The sequence below is a fragment of the Alexandromys fortis genome, unplaced genomic scaffold (assembly GCF_014885135.2).
Source record: "Alexandromys fortis isolate MF-2015 unplaced genomic scaffold, M_Fortis_MF-2015_v1.1 scaffold_21, whole genome shotgun sequence".
NCBI lineage: Eukaryota > Metazoa > Chordata > Mammalia > Rodentia > Cricetidae > Alexandromys > Alexandromys fortis.
Genome location: NW_026067905.1, coordinates 7,533,985 through 7,557,133, shown reverse-complemented (window position 1 = coordinate 7,557,133; position 23,149 = coordinate 7,533,985). Strand labels below are relative to the sequence as shown.

General features: G+C 45.5%; 1 protein-coding gene across 1 annotated transcript in view; it reads right to left on the bottom strand.

Moving 5' to 3' along the window:
• Positions 1-23,149, bottom strand: part of Gucy2c (guanylate cyclase 2C) — an 86,844-nt gene that overhangs the window by 31,389 nt on the left and 32,306 nt on the right. Inside the window, exons 6-12 of the mRNA XM_050135190.1 lie at positions 21,391-21,487; positions 18,772-18,889; positions 16,082-16,217; positions 13,200-13,285; positions 10,707-10,818; positions 7,025-7,106; positions 3,496-3,601 (exon numbers count right to left, since the gene is read on the bottom strand). Coding sequence (XP_049991147.1) covers positions 3,496-3,601; positions 7,025-7,106; positions 10,707-10,818; positions 13,200-13,285; positions 16,082-16,217; positions 18,772-18,889; positions 21,391-21,487 — 737 coding nt within the window. The remainder of the gene's footprint in view (positions 1-3,495; positions 3,602-7,024; positions 7,107-10,706; positions 10,819-13,199; positions 13,286-16,081; positions 16,218-18,771; positions 18,890-21,390; positions 21,488-23,149) is intronic.

Genomic DNA, 23,149 nt, shown 5'->3' with positions numbered 1-23,149 from the left:
TTGGCCAATGGCTTAGCAGAGTAAAGCCAGGCAGAAAATCTGAACAGAGATATATAGAGAGAGTAGGCAGAGTCAGGGAGATGCCATGTAGCTGCTGAAGGAGAAAGACACCCAGAACCTTTACGGGTAAGCCACAGCCTTGTGGTGATACACAGATTAATAAAAATGGGTTAATTTAAGATGTAAGAGTTAGTTAATAAGAAGCCTAAGATAATAGGCCAAACAATGTTGTTATTAATATGGTTTCTGTGTGGTTATTTGGGTCTGAGCAGTCTCCGCCTACAGAGGCAACCCTAGTTGGGAAAATGCCTCCATAAGATCTGGCTGTATGCAGGGCTGTAGTGCATTGTCTTAATTAATGATTGATAGGGAAAGGTTTAGCCTATTGTGGGTGGGGCCACCCTGGGCTGTGATCCTGGGTTCTATAAGAAAGCAGGCTGAGTGAAGACGCCATGGAGAGTAAGCCAGTAAGCAGAACTTATCCATGGTTTCTGCATCAGTTTCTGCCTCCTGGTTCCTGCCCTGTTTGAGTTCTTATCTTGATTTCCTTTAATGATGACATAGAAGTGTAGCCCTTTCCTCCAAAGTCACTTTGGTCATGATGTTTCATCACAGCAATAGAAACCTGAACTAAGACAAAAATTGGTATCAGGAGTAGGAGTATCGATATGACAGACCTGACCATGTTTTGAGGGGGAGGATTTTGAAAGGACTTTGGAAATTTGAACTAGAAAAGCCATTTAGTATTCAAACGTTGGTGAGCTATTCTGCTGGTACTTGGAAGACAAAAATATTGAGGAAAATGCAGGTGAAGGAGGCCTGGCTTGTGAAAATCCAAGGAAAGGTTTGAGAGTTGCTTAAAGACTTTATCAGGCCCATTTCTATTCTGAGTTAAGAATCGGTGGTTCTGGCTGGCTGGTAGGGAATAATCAGCTGTGATTAACGAGACACCAGAATCACTGAAGGAAAACATTTGTTCTACTGGCACAATTGATGCTGGTCTGCAGGAGGTGAGAAATTAGCAGTGACTGAGAAGAGGCCAGCATCATTGAGGTAAGACCTTCTGGGAAGTGCTTCCTCAGAGTTAGCACTCAGGAGCTATGTTCCAGAGGTGAGCAAGGTTACACCTTGTGCTGCCAGCCAAAGCTGGTAGTGCAAGAGTCACTCACCCAGGTGGTACTTTTGAAGGCATGAGGGGTCAGGGAAATACCTGAGGCTTAGTACTGTGTGGTAGGCTGGAGTTCCTGAAGAGAGGCCAGGAGAGGCTACTTGTTAAAGCACAGCTCAGATGCAGCAAGAGGCCCCAGCATTTTGGAGATGCCAGGACCATGGGATGACCGCCAAGAGCAGCAGCAGAGGTGAAGTGGAGTTTAAAAGACAAGCCATGTGCGCTGCAGAGAAGCCATGTGTGAAGTCAGAGAAGGGGCCCAAGCTCCTTGGAGAGGCCCAGAAGACTATGAGTAAATCTGAGATATTAGACAATTATGTATGCTGTTGAAGCTTGGTTTTGCATTATTTGGCTTGTGACTGTACCCTGGTTCTTCTCTCTCAAAGTAAGAAAATATTTAATTAATCTTGATTTTACAGGAGCCCATGGTAAAAAGACTTTAAACTTTTAAAAAAAGAGATTTTAGAATTTTATAGATTGCATTTTAAAGGAGACTGATATTTTTTAAAAATACAACTTTTAAAGCATTTAAAAATTTGAGTTTGTAAAATATTCTGTGTTATGATGTTTATATTAATGTGTGACCTTGGGGCTGAATAGGAAAAGAAAGATTATGGCTTAATAGAGATGTGTTTGTATGTCAAGTTTGATAAGGGATCAATTGTGCTGGCCAGTATTATGTCAACTTGACACACGCTATATTCATCTGAGAGGAGGGAGCCTTAGTATTTTCCTTTTACCTACATGGCTAGTTGAATGATAAAGACGGCCAAATTTAGGCGGGCTGCTGGAGCATGAAGTAAGCCTGGGGCAAAGGAACATGCAACCCATGTACAGCTATGAGTAGGTTCAAGCCACCAGAACGCAGCATGCGGGATGTGGAGGTGGAATACCCATAAGGCTTGGCGCCACTTCCTGTTCTCTTTCTCTGCTTTCTGTGTGTGGTGATATCATGTGACCACATTGCTGGCAGAGAAGCTCCAAACTGTGACATGATTTTATGTCTGTCTATCAGCTCTCACCTTACTTGAGAGAATTCACAAACTCCTTTCTGTGCTTCAGCTTAAAAATATGGATAATTCTATGGCATGTGTCAAGAGGTAAGATCTTCAAGTCTTCAATTAATTTGGATTCAAACTGTAGTCACATTTCTGGAATTCCAGTCCTGTTACCTGATAGGCTCAGGAGAAGATGAAGCAGAGTGATAATGTACCTGGCATGTAAATTCTTATTAAGTGTTATCTATCTATCTATCTATCTATCTATCTATCTATCTATGACCCTACACTGATGTGGGAAGTCCTTCTGTATATGTATTGCTTTTATTTGTTTATGAATAATGAATAAAGACGCTACCTTGGCCTGTGATAAGACAGAGTAGAGCTAGATGGGGAAAACTAAACTGAATGCTGGGAGAAAGAAGGCAGAATCTAGAGAAACCATGTAGCCGCCACTGCAGATCGAAGTGCTGGAACCTTGCGGGCAAACCACAGCCACGAGGTGATACAGAGATGAATAGAAATGGGTTAACCAAAGATATAAGAGCTAGCTAGCAATATGCTTAAGTGATTGGCCAAGCAGTGTTGTAATTAATACAGTCCCTGTGTTATTATTTCGGGGCTGAGCAGCTGGGAACGAACACGTGACTTCCGCCAACACCTACACAGCCATGCCAATAAAGCTGAAGCAGAGGCTCCATATGGGGAGCTGGCCTTCCTGCAGTAAATGTGGGTGAATTGTTCACACTGGCTACCATTTGCTTTTCTAGACAACTCTCAGCAGAGGCCTCCTCAGCAATGACCAAAACATGTGGCAGCTACTTAGCGTGAAGAGTTGAGTACCCAGGGTGAGAAGAGCCTACTGGCATTTATTTCTCTTCCAGGTCAGATGCGAAGACTGTTGGGGTTTGGAAGTGAAATTCCTCTTATAGGCTCATGTGTCTGAAGACTTGATGCCCAGCTGGTGATGTTACTGGGGGATGTTCTAGAACCTTTAAGAGGTAGGACTTAGCTGGGGGTAGGGGGCCACTGGGAAGAAAGAGGTGGGGCAATCCTTACAGATTGGAATATCGCAGGGCTCTGTCCTGACTTTTCTCTTTGCTGACCCATCGAGTCATGGGCAAGCCATCCAGCAAGCCACTACGATCACAGCCAGAAGCAGTCCTGAAACCACAAGCCAAAATCATCCTTCCTCCTTTAAATTGCAAACATCTAAATCTTGGATTCCTGAATAAACTAAAGTGTCCATGCGTGGCACATTTGCTACCACGCCACCAAAGTCCTATCATCACGGAGTCCTCATCAACAGGTAGATCACACCTAACTTACCTTCAGGCTGATCTGGCTGGTCTCGTTGGTCTCCAGAGGAAAGATATTTTCAGAGGGAATGTGGGACCATTTTTTCTGTCGAAGTTCATTATCTCTTCTGTATTTTCTGTAAAATGAATAGAACCACCAGGAGGCATTTATAAGTATCTGTCTTAGGGTTTCTATTGCTGTGAAGAGACACCGTGACCACAGCAGCTCTTATAAAGGAAAATATTTAATTGAGTGGCTTCCAGTTCAGAGGTTAGTTCATTATCATCATGGTGGGGGCATGGCAGTGTGCAGGCAGGCATGGTTCTGGAGAAGGAGTTGAGAGTTCTACATCTTGATCCAAAAAGGCAACAGGAAGTGGTCTGAGACAGTGGGTGTAGCTTGAGCATATATGAGACCTCAGAGCCTGCCTCCACAGGGACACACTTCCTCCAACAACGTCATGCCAACTCCAACAAAGTCACACCTCCTAACAGTACCACTGCCTATAAGTTTATGGGGGCTGTTACATTCAAACCACCACTGTATCCATTCCATTTGGCTCCCAGACTCTAGGAGAAACTTAGGACCTTGACCCTGCTGTCCTCAGGTTGGCAGACACTGAGTGTGGCTCCATGCTCTTGCAACTGCTAAGTGGGCTACTGTGGGCTTTGCTATTTTCTTCTTCAATTCCCTTTCCCAAGCTCTTCACTAAGACAATCATTTAGTATAATAAAGGATCTGGACTGAGGGTGAAAAGGATGAAAGACAATCAAAGCAAACCCAGAAGCAAACAAAACCCTGACAACCTTGAGGGGCAAAAAAAAAAAAAAAAAAAAAAAAAAAAAAAAAAAAAAAGTAAAATCTGAAACCACCATTGATTCTAATTCCACAAAACTCCTAAATAACCCAGTTCTTTTCATGCCGTGCCCTTAAAACAAGAAGTTTAAGTCATGCCAAGAGGATCATGCCTGGACCCCAGCATTTGGGAGGAGGAGGCAGGAAGATGAGGAGTTAAAGACCAGCTTTGGCTACATAACAATTTCAAGACCAGCTTGAGCTGTATGAGGTCCTATTTCAACAATTATCCCAAGGTACAAAGACAGTTTTCTAATTCCTTTCTTCAGGCACTACACATGATACCGTAGTATTGGGTTACCGTGGAGGAACACACTTTTAACTTCACTGATACAACAAAATCCTTTTCCAAAGTAGTATGCCAATTTCCCAACACAAGAACTCTCATTTCCAATATTCTTGATATCATTATGCATTTTAACCATTGATGATGTCTGTAAAATGGTGGCTCATTGTTTCTTAATTTTTGACTTTTGTGGAGAGGCTATTTCCAGATATTTGCTGGCTATGTTATGGCATCAAAGAGTTGGTATAGAGTTGTTTGTGTTTTCTCAGTTTCATTATTGTATCATTTTCTTTTATTGTCTTACATAAATTTTGATCTCTCTTTCTGTGTGTGTCTATATGGATTGGTATATGATTAGATGTGTATGAATTGGCGTGTGTCTGTGTATGTGGACTGGTGTGTGTCTGTGTCTATGTGATGATGTATGTGTCAGTGTATGCGTATGTGTTTAGTGTGTGAGCATGTGTGTTATGGTTGTATGTCTATGGATTTGTGGGGGTGGGGTGCGTGTGCATGCTTGTGAGAACGAGAACATGTGAGCATGTGTGTGTGTATGGGTATTAGTGCGTATGTGAGAGTTGCTGCGCTCTGCAGGAATCACGCAATGAGATTTCAGCGGAAAGATCAGGAGGCTGACCCACCAGAACAAATGCATTCTGATGGAGAGAAACCCAGATCGCAAGGCTCTGGGCCACCACCTTTTAACATAGGGGACCCCTGAGTACCAGCCTCAGTGTCCCCTTCAGGGCTCAGAAGAAGACTTACAGCAAGTGCGGGACTTAGATCTGAGGGTGAAATGAATTCCACTATGTACTTTTCTGCATCAGTTTCTTTATTCTTCTCCTGATCTTCTTCTCTTGTTCTGTAAAGTTTCCAGTTCATATACACACACAAAACAAAGGCCGTTCTCTGAGCTTGGACGTCCCTTTATCTTTGAAGATCCCAAATGTGATCTGTATGAAAGACTCATTTCCTGAACACATGTCCTACCAAATGGAAGACAGCTGCAGAGAGCTGGCTTCTAATGTATCTCAGGAACAAAGCAGAGATTAGACTGTGGGAACCAAGGTTATTGCCTGTGTGACTAAATTTCCCACTAGTGTCCCACAGAGTTGGGGAAGAATGACCCAATATACCAGTACACGGGAAAGAGTTATGCCCAATAATCCATTCTCTGCTGAATCTTGCACCAAAGGAAAGTGTTTACAACTTTACAAGAGAAACAGTCGATATGCAAAAAGTGATAGGCCCAGCACTTGGCACACTAGGTTTGCCTCTATCAGAACACATTCGTTCTGCTCTTCTTTTTCCCCTCAAGACAGGGTTTCTCTGTAGCTTTGGAACCTGTCCTGGAACTAAATCCTGTAGACCAGGCTGGCCTCGAACTCACAGAGATCTGCCTGCCTCTGCCTCCTGAGTGCTGGGATTAAAGGCATGCACCCCTATCATCCAGCCAGCCTTCTGCTCTATCAGCTGAAATCTCACTTCATGATTCCTGTGGACCACAGCGTGACCACAGCGTCGAGTGTCTGTGTATTGGTGTCTGTGTGTGTGTGTGTGTCTGTGGATTGGCATGGTGGATTGATGTATGCGTGTGTATGTGTCTATGTGGATTGGTGTTTGTGTAACTGAGTGTGCGTGTAGATTGGTATATGTATATGTGGATTTGTGTGTGTGTGTATATTGGTGTGTTTCATATATACATGTGTACACCATAGAGTGCTTCTTCCAGAGGTCCTGAGTTCAATTCCCAGCAACCACATCGTGGCTCACAACCATCTGTAATGAGATCTGGTGTCCTATTGAGGAAGAGACCTGGTCAGTCATCCTCATCAACTTAGACCATGAAACCCAATATGGACAAGTTCAACAGAACCACCACCATATGCGGGCTGCCCATGCCTGCTTCAGCACTGCTGGGGTATTAATTTCAAATTTTCAAATTCTTACTACGTAGTGCAAGTTGGTCTCAAACTTACTCTTTTTTTTTTTTTTTTTTTTTTTTTTTTGTACTCAGCCTAGAATTACAGGCTTGAACCACCACACCTGGTGGCATGGATGGTTTCTCAGCTTCTTCTCGCCTCCACACTATACCATACAAGGATTCTGTGATTCCTTACAACACACCAATAGAACTCTAAAGCAAGCTAGTTATACACTGATTATTTATTGTGACCATCTAGATACACGGCTTTTTCATAATCTTCCCAAGCACACACAAGGCCTCAGACAGGCAGATCCCTTTACTTGGGATTCTAACCTACCCATATCGGCTTCTGCCTTTGACACCGCTTTAGATACAGAATGCCGTCAAGATCCCAGGTCTGTCTGTTGCATCCAGCATTGCCAGCATACACCAGACCTGTGCCCCATCTCCTCCCCACCAGGAGGGAAAGCCTGTGGGAAGGCGGTAGGTACCTCAGCACCAGGAGAGCAATCAGCAGCAGCAGAACCACAATCCCCGCGAGCGTGAAGACAGCGATCATCAGGATCTGCGGGCCTGTGGCAAGGGAGGCAGGAGCAGCACATTAGTGGGACCATGGATGAGTGTGAATGCGCCCCAAGCTTCTCCTGCTGTAACATAACTTGAGAACAGGAGAAGCAAGAGCCTTGCTGAAGAATCCTGATCTTTTTAAAATCTCTTCATTGGTGATAGGCATCCAGCATCCCCAAGCTCTGAAGAAAGCTGTCGTATGTGCCCAGGGAAAAATGCTAACTACTTGGGTAGTGATGGCATGCACCTTTAATCCCAGCACTCTGTCGGCAGAGTTCAAGGCCCATATGGACTACACAGAGAAACCCTGTCTTAAAAAATCCAAAAAACCAAAAAACAATAAAACCCAACCAACCAACCAAACAACCAACCAACCAACCAAACAAACAAACAGAAAAAGGATTCCTTTTAGCATCGCTTGTTTTTCTCGGTGTGTGGGGATCACAGGGTTATAGCCACACAACAACAGACACAGATATGTAACGCTTTATTTCTGACCCAAAACACCACTGTTATAAGAACATTAAGTGGTATTCAACACACATAATTTGGAGGGCTCTAAGCCTATCTGCCGTTCTCCAGACCTGTGTGACTAAGGAGATTCTCGCAGGAAGAAAGTGAAGGGTATTCTCAAATGCAGGGCTCGCAGCCTAAGAAACTACAGTGCTGTTTGCTAGTCATTTCCAAGCCTTCTAGATTATTGAGGGAAGACAACAACGAGATTTTATTTGTTAGTGTGTGTGTGTGTGTTGAGATATCGTAAGTTCATAGATTCTCAGAAGACTAAGTGGAATCCAGGAAAATGGGAATCTATCCCAAGGATCCTGGAAGGACATTTGAGGACGCAAGGGCACAGGTTCAAAGTGAGAAGGCCACAGCAGTAAACCCTCATAGGGTTGTCCTGGCTCCCATGTGCCAGGGAGTTCCCTGCTAGACAGGAAGTTAGTGGGCTCAGTGTCAGGACTCAAGGTGAGAGACTAAATGTGTAAGAAGCTGGAAGATAATGGTATATGGTAAAGAAGACATGATTTTTCTGAGAGAGAGAGAGAGAGAGAGAGAGAGAGAGAGAGAGAGAGAGAGAATGCACTTAGGGAGAGTTTCTTTAAAAAGGCAGGAGATCACTTCTAAATAATGAATGAAGTTACTCCGGGAAAAGAGATAACAGATTTCCCATCAAAGTGGCAGGCACCCCACCCGGCATGAGTCTCGAACGTGGCACCTGAATATATAACATCCTTGCAGGCAGCAGCAGCCGGTGTCTACCAGTTCGACTGCACCCATCTGGAGTAAATTATTGTAATGGCTGAAAAGTCTGAATAAAAGTTTGTCCCTCCTCCTACTTATACTGAGACAAGAAAAAGGTACCCCCAAATATTAAAACGTGTTAAGAAATTCCTCTACCATAAACTTACGTCATGCTAGGTCCTTCTAATAAGTTTTCTCTCCCCTCTCTCTCCTCTCTCCCTCCTCATCCCCAGGCAGAGATCTAGCACATGGCAAAAACCGGGGGCACTGTTCGGCGAGTGCAGGCCTGTGCCCCTCTTTGCGTATCAGCTTGCGTTCCAAGGGACCTTTCTCCTCTTCGCTCCCACCTTAGGGCTCCAGCCTCCGTGGCTGTGTTTATTTGGACGGATTCTGTCCAGGACTGTGATGGGCACTTCCGCCACGCCCACTGCCACCCCAGTCCTGCTGCAACACACCCCTCCCCCCTCCCCCAAACAAAAAATCCGCCGAAGAAACACAATGCCCGCAGCGTGGAACCAGAGCGTGAGTTCGAGGGATTCGGGTCATTTCAGTCCCTATCTGCAGAAAATGAGCACCTCACTGTGCTAGACATACTCACCATAGTTAGATACTTAAGCGTACTATCTAAACCAGATAGGCTCACTGTTGTTGAGGCGGAGTCACATTCTGTAGTCCAGGTTGGCCTAGAACTCGCTTTGTAGCCCAAGATTGCCTCAAGCTCATGGCGGCCTTCCCGCCTCAGTATTTCAATTGCTGTGACTACAGATGTGAGTCACCGCCACACATGGCTAAATGCAGTTTTTCACGGCTCTTCCTGGGTTAGCCGGGCTCACGCTGCTTCTAAGGCAAGCCTTCTGCTGCCCTCTAGTGGCTACTATGGTTACTCTAGTCTGCCGGCTTCTCAGTGAATGAAAGATGGCAAGATCATGTCTAAGTCACATGACAGTAGACCTGCACTTGTCTCTGGGTCATCTTTTGTTCGGTAGGATACGCTGCCCTCTCACACCTTCCTTAAGGTTTTAAGTCAGTCATTTCTACTTTGTAGGAGTTCCAGACCAAAAGGCATTTAGAAACAGCTGTAGTTTGAATACAAGCAAGCCCGTCGGACCACGGATGCTCTCTTAGAAGCGGATCAAACTTCTAATTCCTGGCACAGAACACAGTCAGAATAGAAATTTTTTTCAGTTTTTTTGCTTGTTTGTTTGTTTTTGCTGCTGTTGTTTTTCTAGACAGGGTTTCTTTGTGTAGGCCCAGTTATTCTGGAACTAAGTCTGTAGACCAGGCTAGCCTTGAACTCACAGAGATCCGCCTGCCTCTGCCTCTCAAGTACTGGGATTAAAGGGGTGCACTACCACCGCCTGGCTCTGTAACTCAGTTTTTAATACTTTAAAATGTGATAAATGAATACAAACATTGTGAAAAAGAATTGAAAATTCAGAAATATGTAAAAAGGATAAAATTCTTTCAGGCTTTTATTACTCAATGGAAACTAACATTGAGAATTTACGGATTTCACTTCACTTTTATTCCTACAAGTTAGGGCCTTGTTAAATACTCACTTTTTTTTATTCTTTGATGTTACTAGCTTCCTATCACTTCAAATTCTTGCAAACAAATTTCACTCGGTCGTGTGATGTTTAATTTAAGAATACATTGCAAATTTCTAGGACCATTAATGGCATTTTCACATCTGTGAGTATAACTGTGTGTCTGAATTTAAGATCTTCGTCTTAAACTTAAGACGTTAGGTTAGTAGTAATACAGAATTACTGATTGTTACATTAAGTGCTGACCAAGCTAGTCACAGAATGTACTCTGCATCTTATGGTCCATGGAGGCCCCTGACTTCCCGGCTGAATAGGGCTAATAGTGTGTGTTCTCACTGTGTCTTGCTCACACGAAGGCCAAGCCTTGTTAAGGTTTGTAGAACCTCATCTCCTGTGTGTCACCACCATTGTCACCAAATGTATGTCCTGTGAAGGAATGGAGGAGGCTTTCGGGGCCATGAACAACTCTCAACCTGATATAGCAAATAGTCCTTATTAAAATGTAGAGAATGTTCCTTGAGTCTGCTGCATTAAAATGCAAGCAGAGTAAAGCAAGTATTTCTATGGGTATTTATAGTTTGCCCATTTTATGTCCCTGTTTTCTAGGGGATTTGCTTATGTGGGATCCATCTTCAGAACAGGGTTAGCTAAATTAGAATGTGGCTCTATTAATGTAACTCACTGGGTTTGTAAAACCCACATTTACAAGCCCAGAAAGTCTATGTGAGATGAGAAGAAAAGGAAAACAAGCCACTTCATACAGATTACATGGATACAATGCCGGGGGGAAAAAACCTCATTAAGAATGTCTTACCCAGCCCGGGAACATCATTAGGGAGCCTGTGGTCCTTCCAGATGAAGTTGGGGTTCGTAGCCACTGGGATAGTTTTGTTCTCATGGGTGTCATACTTCATAAGAATCTCATACTGTATTAAAGAAAGAAGAAGAAAAGGAAAACATGACAACGTGTTTTAACAATTGAGATGAGACTATATGTGCATGTGGCTATGGCAGGGCAGGATCTTGATATTGTAGCCAAGTCTGACCTTGAACTCGTAATCCTCCTGCCTCAGCCTCTCTAATTCTGGTATTACAAATGTGAGTCATCACTGTCAGTTATTAATTAGGTTTCTATGATTAAAGTCTTCATTTGACGTCATCTGCTAATGGAAACATTGCTACAGCGTAGCCATGATTTTCTTTGTTGTAGATATCGATAATGCTGTGTAAAATATGTTTGAAACATGGCCGCCTGTCTACAGTTAATATCATTTCCTGAAAATATTCCCCATAGAAAACTTACATCTAAAGGACTTTACTCTGGAGAACCGAACTTATAACTGCAGCTATGGAAGGTCAAAGTTTACCTGTACACTAGGCTATGGCATTCTGACCCTCTGCTGACACCTTCTCTGGATGTGGACTAGCGTCTTGCTAGCTCCCTCCTATGTTGTGAGCTCATCTCTAGGTTTCCCCAAATAGACACACTGTATCATGTGATTGGTGGCAGTCAATTGCTAAAATGTTTGGCCAAATTTGCTTTGGGAGAGCCGTGTAGGGGAGGCTTCTCATGTGAAGAGCAGAGACGTGGGCGAGGAAAGATCTCACACATGTCTTTGCCTCTCTTCCATGGGCAGCAAGGAAGGACGTCATTCAGTAGTGTAAGGATGTGGGTCTGTGTACGGAAGCCTTTAGGGGATCTGACTAAGCGGCTTCCCCATGGCATGGATGCCCACTACATGTTCCTTTTTGCATTTCTTTATTTGGGAGGTGGGTATGTGTATCATGCATGTGGAGGTCAGGGGACAATTTTCAGGAGTCGGATCTCTCCTGATCTCTCCTTCTACCATGTGGGTCCCAGGGATCAAACACAGGTTGTCCTGTTTACAGTCAAGCACCCTTACCCACTGAGCCATCTTATTGGCTTCAAATATAGTATTTCCTTCAAGGTCCAATATAGTAACAAAAACTGTGGATTCTGTGAAACACTGCCACAAAGTTCCTGTGTCCCTGTCTCGGGATGAACATCTTTTCTGTGATTTTCACACTTGTCATGGTCGGTGTCTCTCAAAACCAGTGTCAACACATATGCTCACGTATGACTTAAGTGTGTCATAATGTCCACTCTGGAACATTTTACAAATGAACACTATTTTCTTCTGGAGTTCCAGTTTTGTCAGGACCTGACCTCTTGCAGGGAAAATGGTGTTCAGTGGCCACCTCTTGACTGGAACAGAGGCTTCCATGGTTTCTATGCCTCGCCTTTGGAAGGTCTAAGCGCAGTACTTCCAGTTTTAGGTCCGGTGCTGATCAGCCATGAACTTCGTTCTAGATGGGAAGCTCTGTGTGGAGATATGGTGCCCTGCTCCTTTTTAGAGGCTCTGTCCTAGTCTGGGTTTCCATTGCTGTTATGAAACACCATGACCAAAACAACTTGGGGAGGAAAGGGTTTCTTTGGCTGTACTTCATCGTCTCCATTCATCATTAAAGGAAGTGAGGGGAGAAACTCAAACCAGGCAGGAACCTGGAGGCAGGAGCTGATGCAGAGGCCATGGAGGGTGCTGCTTACTGGCTTGCTCCCCATTGATTGCTCAACCTGTCTTCTTATAGAACCCAGCACCAAAATGCCCAGGGGTGGTACCATCCACAATAGTCCGAGCCTTCCCACATCAATCACTAATTAAGAAAATAGTCTACAGGCTATCTTACAACCCAATCTGTTGGGGGCATTCTCTTAACCGGGGTACCCTCCTTTCAGACAACTGGAGCTTGTGTCAAGTGGAGACAAAACTAGCCAGTACAGGCCTTAACACGAAAGTGAGGAAAACCAGTGTGTGATGTGAGCGGAAGTGTAGTGTCAGAGTATTTTATGTTTGCCTGAGGGACTGGACAGTTCACAAGCTTCCTGAAAGTGCTGATGGGGAGAGCGGGCTCTTCGGAATCCGTGGTTTGTAAATTTCCAGTCTTTAGAAAAAGCTTGCCATCAGCTTGTTATCTGTTCATCGGCTCTCTCCCTAGTCTGGTGTGCGTGTGTGTGTGTGTGTGTGTGTGTGTGTGTGTGCGTGCGTGTGTGCGTGTGTGTGTGTGTGTGTTGACTGCTGATTAGACATTCTATGAACTAACATGCTCAGGGACCCATACCCCAAGTGAAGTACAAAAATGAGAACCAAGAAAGCTGAGATGATCTAACTGTAGATCCTGAACAGGGTCCCTCCTTCAGGCTTGGCCCTGGTCCAGGCTAACTATCCTTCACCCAGTCTCATCCCCGCCCCCTCCCCCCCATGTTCTAATAAGAAGTCAGACATACTTTCCTGGTATCCAAAGACACATACAGAAGACACATAATGTTGTCAATGTCTCCACTGTCGTCCAGAGTCACAGGTCCCGAAAAACCTAAGGGAGAGAGAGGAGAGTGTGTTGGAGAGCATCATTGGCTCCGGGCCTGACACAGTAGGGTCCTGATGGAGATGGTAAAATGGATTCAAATCACTCTATTATATTCTTTTCAGACAGCCCTCAATCGCTTCTTGCCCCTGGGATTTGTGAAGGGTGTTTTTAGGGAAGATGTTTGTTTAGTAGGAGAATTCTCTTTATTTCATTTAGGATGTGGCAGGTTGACACAGCACTCGATTGTCCGTGACACATATTGACCAGGGACGCAGCTCACTCAGTTACACAGTGTATGGGGCACTGCACAGTCTACATTGTACAAAGAACAAAATTGCTTCAATATCAGTCTTTGGTTAAAACACTGAAAAAAAGGGGATGGAGAGATGGCTCAGTGGTTAAGAGCTTTGCCTGCTCTTCCAAAGGTCCTGAGTTCAATTCCCAGCAACCACATGGTGGCTCACAACCATCTGTAATGAGATCTGCAGGGATACGTTTAGGCAGAGCACTGTCTATAAATAAATAACTATAAAAATAAATAACTAAAATTTATTTAAAAAAAACTGAAAAAGATACTTAAGTTGTTTATATTTCAATTACCTAACTGCAAGATAATAGCAGTGTAGATTGACCATACAGAATGTATGGTTAGGAGGTGGGGAATGTTTGCATCTTCAAACATAGCAGCTAGCCTCTGGGCTGCCAAGACAGTACAGGGGGAAGGGAGCTTCCTGAAGACCTGAGTTCAATCCCCTAGAACCTACATAGTAGGAGAGGCCTGACTCCCCCAAGTCACCCTCTGGCCTCTGCACCCTGTGGCACACACGTATGAATATGCTCACTTATATGGGCAGCCTCAAGAAAATATATTCAGATTTAAACCTGACACTTATCTCAGGTTTACCAGACACCAGGCCTGTGCTAAATGGATCGTGCACATTTGCCATGTTCTTCTCTCCAGAACACATGGCATAAAAACTGCCATTTCTATTTTATTGACGAGAAGTAATTTTCATGAGACTCAGAGACAGCGAGACACTTTCTCAGGGCTGCAGAGTGATAAACGACCAAGTTAGGACAAGAGATGTCTCCTGGCTTCGAGCCTGTGACAATGGTCATTGGGACACTTGACTGTGACCACGGCTATGACTCCCTAAGTGCCTGTCAGAACTCAGGACACACCGGTGATCAATACACGACTCTCCCTGCTTCTGTGAGGAAGCAGAAACCATCTCCTCCTCTCCCTGTGGAAACCCACAGCCACGGGCGCAGCTCTCAGGCCAGATGCTAACCATCTGCTACCTTCCGGAGCTGACAGAAGGCTCACTTTCTTCAGATAAAGGTTTCCTCGGGCAAGACTTTAAGATAACTTCCTCCCTCCCTCCCTCCCTCCCTCCCTCCCTCCCTCCCTCCTTCTTTCCTTTCTTCCCTCCTCCTCCTTGTCCTCTTCCTCCTTCTCCTCTTCTTCATTATGTATAGTGTTCTGCCTGCGTGTAAGCCGGCATGCCAGAGGAGGGCACCAGATCTCATTAAAGATGATTGTGAGCCACAGTATGTTTGCTGGGAATAGAACTCAGGACCTCTTAATCTCTGAGCTGTCAATCCAGCTTCAAGATAATTTCTTAAAATGAAATCTCTTCATAACTCCTGCCTGAGACCCAAGACACGAAAGAGGAACTTCAAGAGAAGCGTGAAGGATGGGGGTGTCAATCCAGCAGCTGGGGAGGGGAGCACATGTTGCTTTGTGATGGGGGAGTGTCATATCAATCTGTTGATTTCATTGGCTGAGCAATAAAAGAAACTGCTTGGCTGGCCCTGATAGTTTAGAACATAGATGGGAGGAGTAAACAGAATAGAATTCTGGGCGGAAGAGGAAGTGTGGTCAGACTCTGCGCTGCTTCCAGAGGGACCGGACAGCCGCCATGCTCTGCTCTCCCAGGCAGCTGCAACCCATGATGGACTTAGGCTAGAATCTTCCCGTTAAGCGCACCTTGGGGTGCTTACATACATCATTAGAAATGGGCTAGTCCAGGTGCGAGAATTAGCCTGTAAGGGCTAGAGTTCATGGGCCAAGCAGTTCTTAAATGAACACAGTTTGTGTGTTGTTATTTCGGGCATAAGCTAGCCAAGCGGCCGGGGTGTTGGGGACGCAGCCCCACCGCTTCTTATTTCAACAGCTTTGGTGATATTGTGAAGGATGGGGGTGTCAATCCCACAGTTGGGTGGGGCGGGGCACATGCTGCTTTTGGTGGTGTTGTCGTGAGGGGGTTTGGAAAACAGAGGCTTGACACAGGAGGTAAAAATAAACCGACAAACATGAACCTGAGAAGAAAGGAGAAGAGAAGACAGGTCACGTGGTGGGTTTAGGGGACCGGGAGACTAGAGGAGATGAGTGGAGTAGTAAAACACACTCCATTTGAAATGCCGCAGTTATATCTTGTATGCCAATTTAAAAAATAAAAATAATCTGCCAGAGTGTCTCTTCCTGCTAATATCCAGGCGCAGGCCACACACCCCTGTTCTAACAACGCTCTGTGAAAGGCTGCTCGCGAATACAGTCCTCAAGCTGCGCGTGCATTCTGCAGCGCCCCTGCCAACAGCCAGGTCTGTCGCATAAACTGCAGTCTAGTTATGCATCCCAACGTCTGCACAGTTTGTGGAAACAGTTCCTCCAGTTGAGTTCCAGGGTCTTTTGCAATTGTAGCATCAAATGCTGAAGCCTCTCTGGGTTTCCCACTGCCCCCTCCCAAAGCCTGAATTTCTTTGACTTTAATGCTGTTTGCTCTTAAAGAGACCGGGTACCTTGAAAAGTGAGATTCCTGAACGCACGAGCAAATTTGGTCGTGGTGATATTTTCTTTGTTTTCAAGAAATATCTTCAGCATGTGCCCAAACAGCAAGGTTCCCTCCAAGTAAGCGAGAGAAAAGTCATTTCTTCCCTGAAGAAGAAAGAAAAAAAAATCTTTTAATGGGAAAAGGGGGGAGTGGGTTTTTGGTCTTGAGTTTGGAGCAAAATGTTCTTGGGATCAGCGAGTAACTGGAAAGATGAAATGGCATCCGGGGACCCGGAAGTGTGATATTAAGGAGGACTGGAAATACCTCCTTGGGTCAGGGCTCTGTTGTCAGAATGTTGCTTTCTCATGGGATCAGTAAACAAGAAGCCTGCCTTTAGAGAAAGGTCTAGAAGCCATTATACTTCTTTCTGGTGATGGAGGAATACACACTTTAGCTAAGAAAATCAACATCCAGCATTTTCGTGTTTATAAGATTGCATGTAGAAACAGAATTTGCTCTAAGCTGATGTTTTCACCAGAATGTAAAAGAGAAACTGGAAGCCCAGAAAACAAGCCCTGCCCCCACTATCCAGGGTGGGATGTGAGGAAATTTGATTGGTTGATACCACGGAATGTGCTTTGAAGATGGTTTTAACTTAGGGTCACTTCAGTCCCCTCACATATGTCCTGACAAAATAGTAAAAATAGCCACATCTTCATCCACTACACTATGCCTGTTGCAGGATTATGAATTGAAAGCTCTTGCCCCCTGAACCAGATAGGTTCTGTTTTCTCACACACTTGGGACCTCCCTCTGCCAAAGCCAAGAGCTAATTCAAGTTCAATGCCCCTGGAAGTACACTTTGCAGAAATATTAATAGGAAAGATAAGCCCCTGTTTCTTCTGCTGCATCATCATTTCATCAATTTATCTATTTATATATTGATTGATTGATTGATTGGGGGAACTGCAGGTAGTGGTCAAAGGATAACTTCTGGGACTCAGGTCTCTCCTTCTACCGTGTGGGACCCTGGGATCAAACTCATCTGATTAGGCTTGGTGCCAGGTGTCTTTTACCCCTGAGCTATGTGGCCAGTCCCCAAAAATCATCATTTCATGCGATAAACAGAACTCAGTTAAGACTTTGCCTTAAAGGGACTTATAACCTCTAATTTTGACAGGTCCGTGAGCTGTGTGCTTGGAACATACAGTCTAGGTAAAGCGGTGATGCTCACACCTCCTTACAGCACATAGGGACCTGTGTTCACTTATCATGGAAAAGCTGTTTGGGCGTCTTTGGATTGCCCCTTCTTCCTTTACCATAAACCTCTTTCAGCAGAGAGCAGAAGGCGGCAGATGGCCAGCTGCATCTCATTAGGGCGCAGTGATTGGCAGAGTCTACTGTGTCTTCAGAGCTTTGCCATGTAATAAGGTGATTGTGATTTAATAAGAAGTGGAGGCCCTTTTCTGGGACAAGTGCCACACCAGACAGGACCCTGAAACAATTGGGTACGTTAGCATTCTCCTGGCACACCTCTGGACAATGGTCAACTTCATGACGATGGACGCCACTGTCATGTCTTCACCTACGAGCACCTGTTTCAGAACAAAGAATTTGGGTACCAGCAATAGGAGAGCATTGCTTTAGGATAGAGAGAACTTTCTGGTACCTCTTTAGCTACTTTATGCTGTTTAATTTCTACCTCTCCTAAGTGTGAGACTGACTCTCAGTATCAAGGCTTCCTCTTCCTGTGTTCCCATATGGGGACTTGCTCTCCGATGCTGTGGAAATGTCTGCTGCTCTCACGGTCTAGAGTCTCACACAGTGACCTGCAGGATGAAGTTTGGTAGGATGCTGTACTTGCAAAAGCTCTGTACACAGCAGGAGTCCGTGGCATCTACAGAGCCAAGCGGAATTAGCAAAAGTGCTTGCAGGGCCCGAGGAGATGATGCAGGCTTAACGAACATGAGCTCCTGAGTTCAGATCTGCAGCATCCATGTAAGGGCTAGGTGTCATGGTACACTCCTGAATCCCAGCACTGGGTGGGTGGGCTAGGTGTCATGGTACACTCCTGAATCCCAGCACTGGGTGGGTGGGCTAGGTGTCATGGTACACTCCTGAATCCCAGCACTTGGAGGCTTGGCTAGGTGTCATGGTACACTCCTGAATTCCAGCACTTGGAGGCTGGGCTAGGTGTCATGGTACACTCCTGAATCCCAGCACTTGGTGAGTGGGCTTTGGGACCAGTGCAGGGGTCAGATCAGGTGAATTCCTGGAGCTCTTCGGTCAACTTGTTCAGCTGCATCAGTAGCTATAGGTCTAGTGGTTAAGAGCACTTGCTGTTCTTACAGAGAACCTAAGTTCATTTCTCAATACCCCAGCAGCTCACACCTGCCTATAACTCCAGCTCCAAGGGATCTGACGCCTTCTTCTGACCTCGGCAAGACTCTCACCCACTTGGCACCCCCCTCACATACACACAAATAAAAAATAAAAGAAAGTGGCGATCGATAGAGGAAGACAATATTCACCTTGGTTTCCTCATGCATGTGCACATACACACACCTGCACAATGAAGACATAGACACATATACATACATACAAAAAATTACTTGCAACTATAAGAATCTGGGCTCAAATGACAGATTAACTTAACTACCTTACCCTGTGTCGTCTTTAAGGAATGCTTACATAAACATACACACACAACTAACTCACCTGTGAGAACTGTCTGGCCAAAGAGGTGTTTGAGGGGGAGTTCTGAGGAGGCAGTGTCAGCACAAGGACATTGTCCATATACTCAGGAGCCACGGTGTCATTCTCAAAGTAATGGTTACTACAGTAAAAACACAGGGTCCTCGTCAAATTAGCATCCCAATACAGATGGACACGTTACCACCCAGGCAAACTACAGTGTAAGCTTTGAAAATTGCAGTTGTTGCTGTTTAAGTTGAGCCATCAGGAAATCTTTCCACTTCCCCCGTTAGTTTTCCACTTTGCCCAGTTCTAATTCCCTTCTCCACCTGCTAAAGTCAACAGCAGAACTGAGGCCGCTCTCGTTATTAACTGAGGGTGGAAAGGAGCCCAGCATACAAACACATTGGGGGAATGTTTGCATTTGCTCTTGAGGAGGCCTAACTCCCTTGATCTTTGCTGGAAAATGTTCTTTTGTTTAAGTGTGCAAAACAAGTTGGAAAGGATGGGATACACCACATGGGATATGGGTGTTGGGATTAATGAGTCCTGGCCTTCAGTTGCTTTTCCCTCCTAGAACCTTCTAATATAAGTTACTAGAAGCTGTGCCTAGTTAGAGGATCAGAGGATCACCTGTTGACCATTAACTGCAGTGTATTTAAGTCTACATGGTGTGTTAATAAAGATGGGCTTTCTGAGCCAGCATTTTGGAGCTGCATGTGTCAGTCTGTCTCTGCGTCTGAGTTCTCAACCTCCAGCCTCTTGCCCAAAGCTCGGTAACTGGGTGCCAGCGCACAGAGCGCAGACACGGGGGCGCGGTGCGCGGCGTATGGGATTACTCCCCACAATGCAGAGTAACACAGAAGGCTACCATTTCCTCAGGACTGATTGGAAGATGGCAGGTCATGACACACAACTGCTAGACATGCTAGGCAAGCCTCTGGGTACGTGCGTGTGTTGGGGATGGGGGAGGTGTGTACAGTGTGTGTGTATACACATAATACTCCTGTGTGTGTGTTTGTGTGTGTTTGTGTGTGTGTGTATTCGAGTGTGTGAATGCTGACACCTTTTTGGCACCCCTGTGGAGGTCCGAGGACAGTCCCAGCTGTCAGCTCATGCTGTCTAATTTGTTGGGGATAGATCTCTTTTGCTGTGGCTGTAAGCATCTGGAGATGGGACTGATCGGCACATAGAACACCTATTACCAACTCAGAGACAATGCTCAGCATGCTGCAGTCTGAGACTGCTCTGAAAACCCTAGGGTTTCTGTGCTCCCTGACCATGCGGGTGCTTTAGTATACAGGGTGAGAGCTGAGCTGCTGTAATTAGGATGACCTCATTTGATGCTCAGTCTGTGCTCTGCTGACAACCGCATCAGTGCTCTGCTAACATTGCTATCTTATCCTAAACACAAACATCCTCAGGGTCACTCCACTGTGCGACTTAATCCCCAAATGCTAACAAACACCCAACAGAATCCCACGTCAGGGTTAGACGTTGAGAGTGTTAGGATTAGTTTTGAATCTCACATTGTTCTTTAAACTTAGCCATCCGTCCCTTGGACCGGCGTCACGAGGAAAGCCAGTATGGTTGGTGGAAAACGAGATCATCCCAAACCGGCCACACTGATGACTCCCTCCCCAGAGCAAAGCAGCTGTTGGAATCAGCAGGAGGGTGGGAGCACACGGCTGATAGCATCCCTCTCGTCCCTGCCTGTCCGCAGCTAGAATGCTAGATGGGCTGTCCATTTCCATGAACATTTAACTGTCAATCAGGCCCGCACTTCCAGTACTCCCTTCCCTCTCACGCTGGGAAAAGTATGTTCAGTAGCGAGTGATAACTCGGCAAGCACGGGGGAGCCACAGTGGAATGTGGCTCTCAGAGAGGAGGGCACGCAGGTAATGATTAATTATCTGGGTAGATACGGGAGCCGTGTGATGTGCTTACGGGACAAGGGGCACAGCGCACCAGTGGCTCCTCCCCTGAGAGTAACTTAAGAATTGCTTTGGTATATAGTGGCTCTCTCTCTCTCTCTCTCTCTCTCTCTCTCTCTCTCTCTCTCTCTCTCTCTCTCTCTCACACACACACACACACACACACACACACACACACACACACTGATGCTTTTCTCTGCTCCATATCAGAGAAAAGGGCCGGCCCTGAGTAACTGCCATGAAGGACAGAGAAAGATTGTATAAATCAGATCCAGCTGACTGCAACTTCAGTCTTTCCAAAGATGGCTGCTGAAAAAGAACCTGAGGCTGAAGACCATTAGCAACTAGAGCAAAGCAGTGAAGTCTACATCCTCAGGGAAACCATTGTTGAGTGTCTGGTTGTTGGATTGTTTACTGAGCAAAGATCTTCCGATCAGCCTGGGAATCGGGATTCTGGGTACTGAGTGGACCTCACAGATGAGCGGCCTAGGGCTGCAGATGTAAGGCAGGTGTCCATGAATACATTTTTGCTTAAGATCACGGATGATCAAGTAAACATGAGGTGTTCTGAGAAAGGAACGAGGCTTTAGTTCAGATGTCATCATCGTAGAAGCTGCCTATCACAGCAGAGAGGAGGATGTGCTGTGGCCATTGGTGTGCTACCCTATCTTAGGGGAGGAGATTTTCCCCGGATCGTCATTATACCAACCTGAACAGGTCTACCAGGATAACAACAGTGTCTTCGGCCACTTTGATGTCAGACTTCACGCTATAGAAGCTTTCTGGCGTGCCACACATAACAATCACTGGAAGTAGAAATGGAGACGGAGTGAGAGGCCACGTGCACATCAACCAGGAGCAGGCAGATCCCTGAGCCTGAACCCAGCATGTTCACGCTGTTTGTTGATACCGCTATGTTTCTCTCTCCTTCCCTCCCTCCCCCCTTTCTTTTTGAAACAAAGTCTCACTGTGTATTCCAGACTGGAGCTCACTGTGCAGCAGTCCAGGCTGGCTTCTTAATTCACAGAGATCCTCCTGCCTCAGCTTCTGAGTGCTAGGATTACAGGCATGAAATACCACACCTGTCTCCACGTTACCTTTTGAAAGATTAACCCCGGTTCCCCAAATCTCTCCAGCCCCCTTTTGCATCTAGATACAGAATCAGAATAGAACTGTGTAGAGCCTTTAAAATAGAAGCCAGTACCAAAAAGGTTAAGGGTGGGAAGAAGAGAGAGAGCTTGTAGTAGGACTCACGTTTGTGAGCCCTGCTGCGGGGTGTATTCTATCACACAGGGTGCGGTGAGTTCCCAGGCTGTTTTCATCAATGAGTGGCCCATATTTCATCAAAAATATAAAGAAAAAGGCCATGTGAGAACAGCTTATAGTATCTGTAAGCAACCATCTTTGGTCCATGCCTGTAGTACCTTAACTCAGAACCCACCTTAGCCATTGGAAGGGCACAATTACTCTGAGCCTCTATCGCTAATCTAGCTACTGCATTAACATGTGGTTTAGGTGTGGAAAGAGCTAGAGCAGACACTTCCTTGGATTTTCACTGTTTAGAGATAGGGTCTCATTATTCAGCCATGGCTGCCCTGGAATTTTCTCATAAACCAGGCTGGCCTCACACTGTCTCCAAAATCCTGGGATTAAAGAAAAGTAAGCACCAGTACAAAGGCTTTTGTTAGATCTTCTTGTGTGCTCTGCCACCCAAGTGACCTGCAAACTCTTTAGGATCATGGATGGTTTTATGCTCCCCCAGCCATGCTCCCAGTTTTATGTTCTCCCCAGCTTTCCCCTTCCCCCGCCAGATCTTAAAATAGCAAATTAAAATAGATATGTGCTTAAAATAGCAAATCCTTGCTCATGGCAGCAAATGATTGTTTGAATGATGTCAGTAAGCCGCCACGTGAGGGTCTTCCCTTATAGGAAGTTACTGCAAGTCGTTCTTTACTTCTGAGGTCCTTAAGAAGGGGCGGCCCTACAAGGTGTAGCAGATCACTTCATAGTTTGGTGAGAAGGCTTTTATCCACTAGCCTTTCACACTTAACCTTTAGCTCATTGGTAAGATCGGGACCAGAAAAATGAGGAGGTGATGCCACGTCCACAGCAGTGACTGCCGTGTAGTGACAAAATGCCTCTGCGCTGGCTTTTGCCTGCTGAAGGATTGGGGTTAGAGCTTCTTGGAGCGAAGCCCCAGGTGATCCCCTGGCAATCAGCAGTCCAGAGAGGACCTGATGCCCTAGGCAGATCTCATATCTGGAGATGGCCTTGAGAGCGAGCCCTCCTAACACCTTGCCTGATCTTTCTCTGTATTTCTCAATTTTCCTGTTCACAGCTGCCCGCTTACCAAGAGATCAAAGTACGTCCTTGGCTCGGCTCCACTGTTCAATAAAGCAGTCCTTGAGGAACTGAAGTATGCCCCACGCCACATGAGCCTGGGAAACTTTATTATTTATGAAACAGAA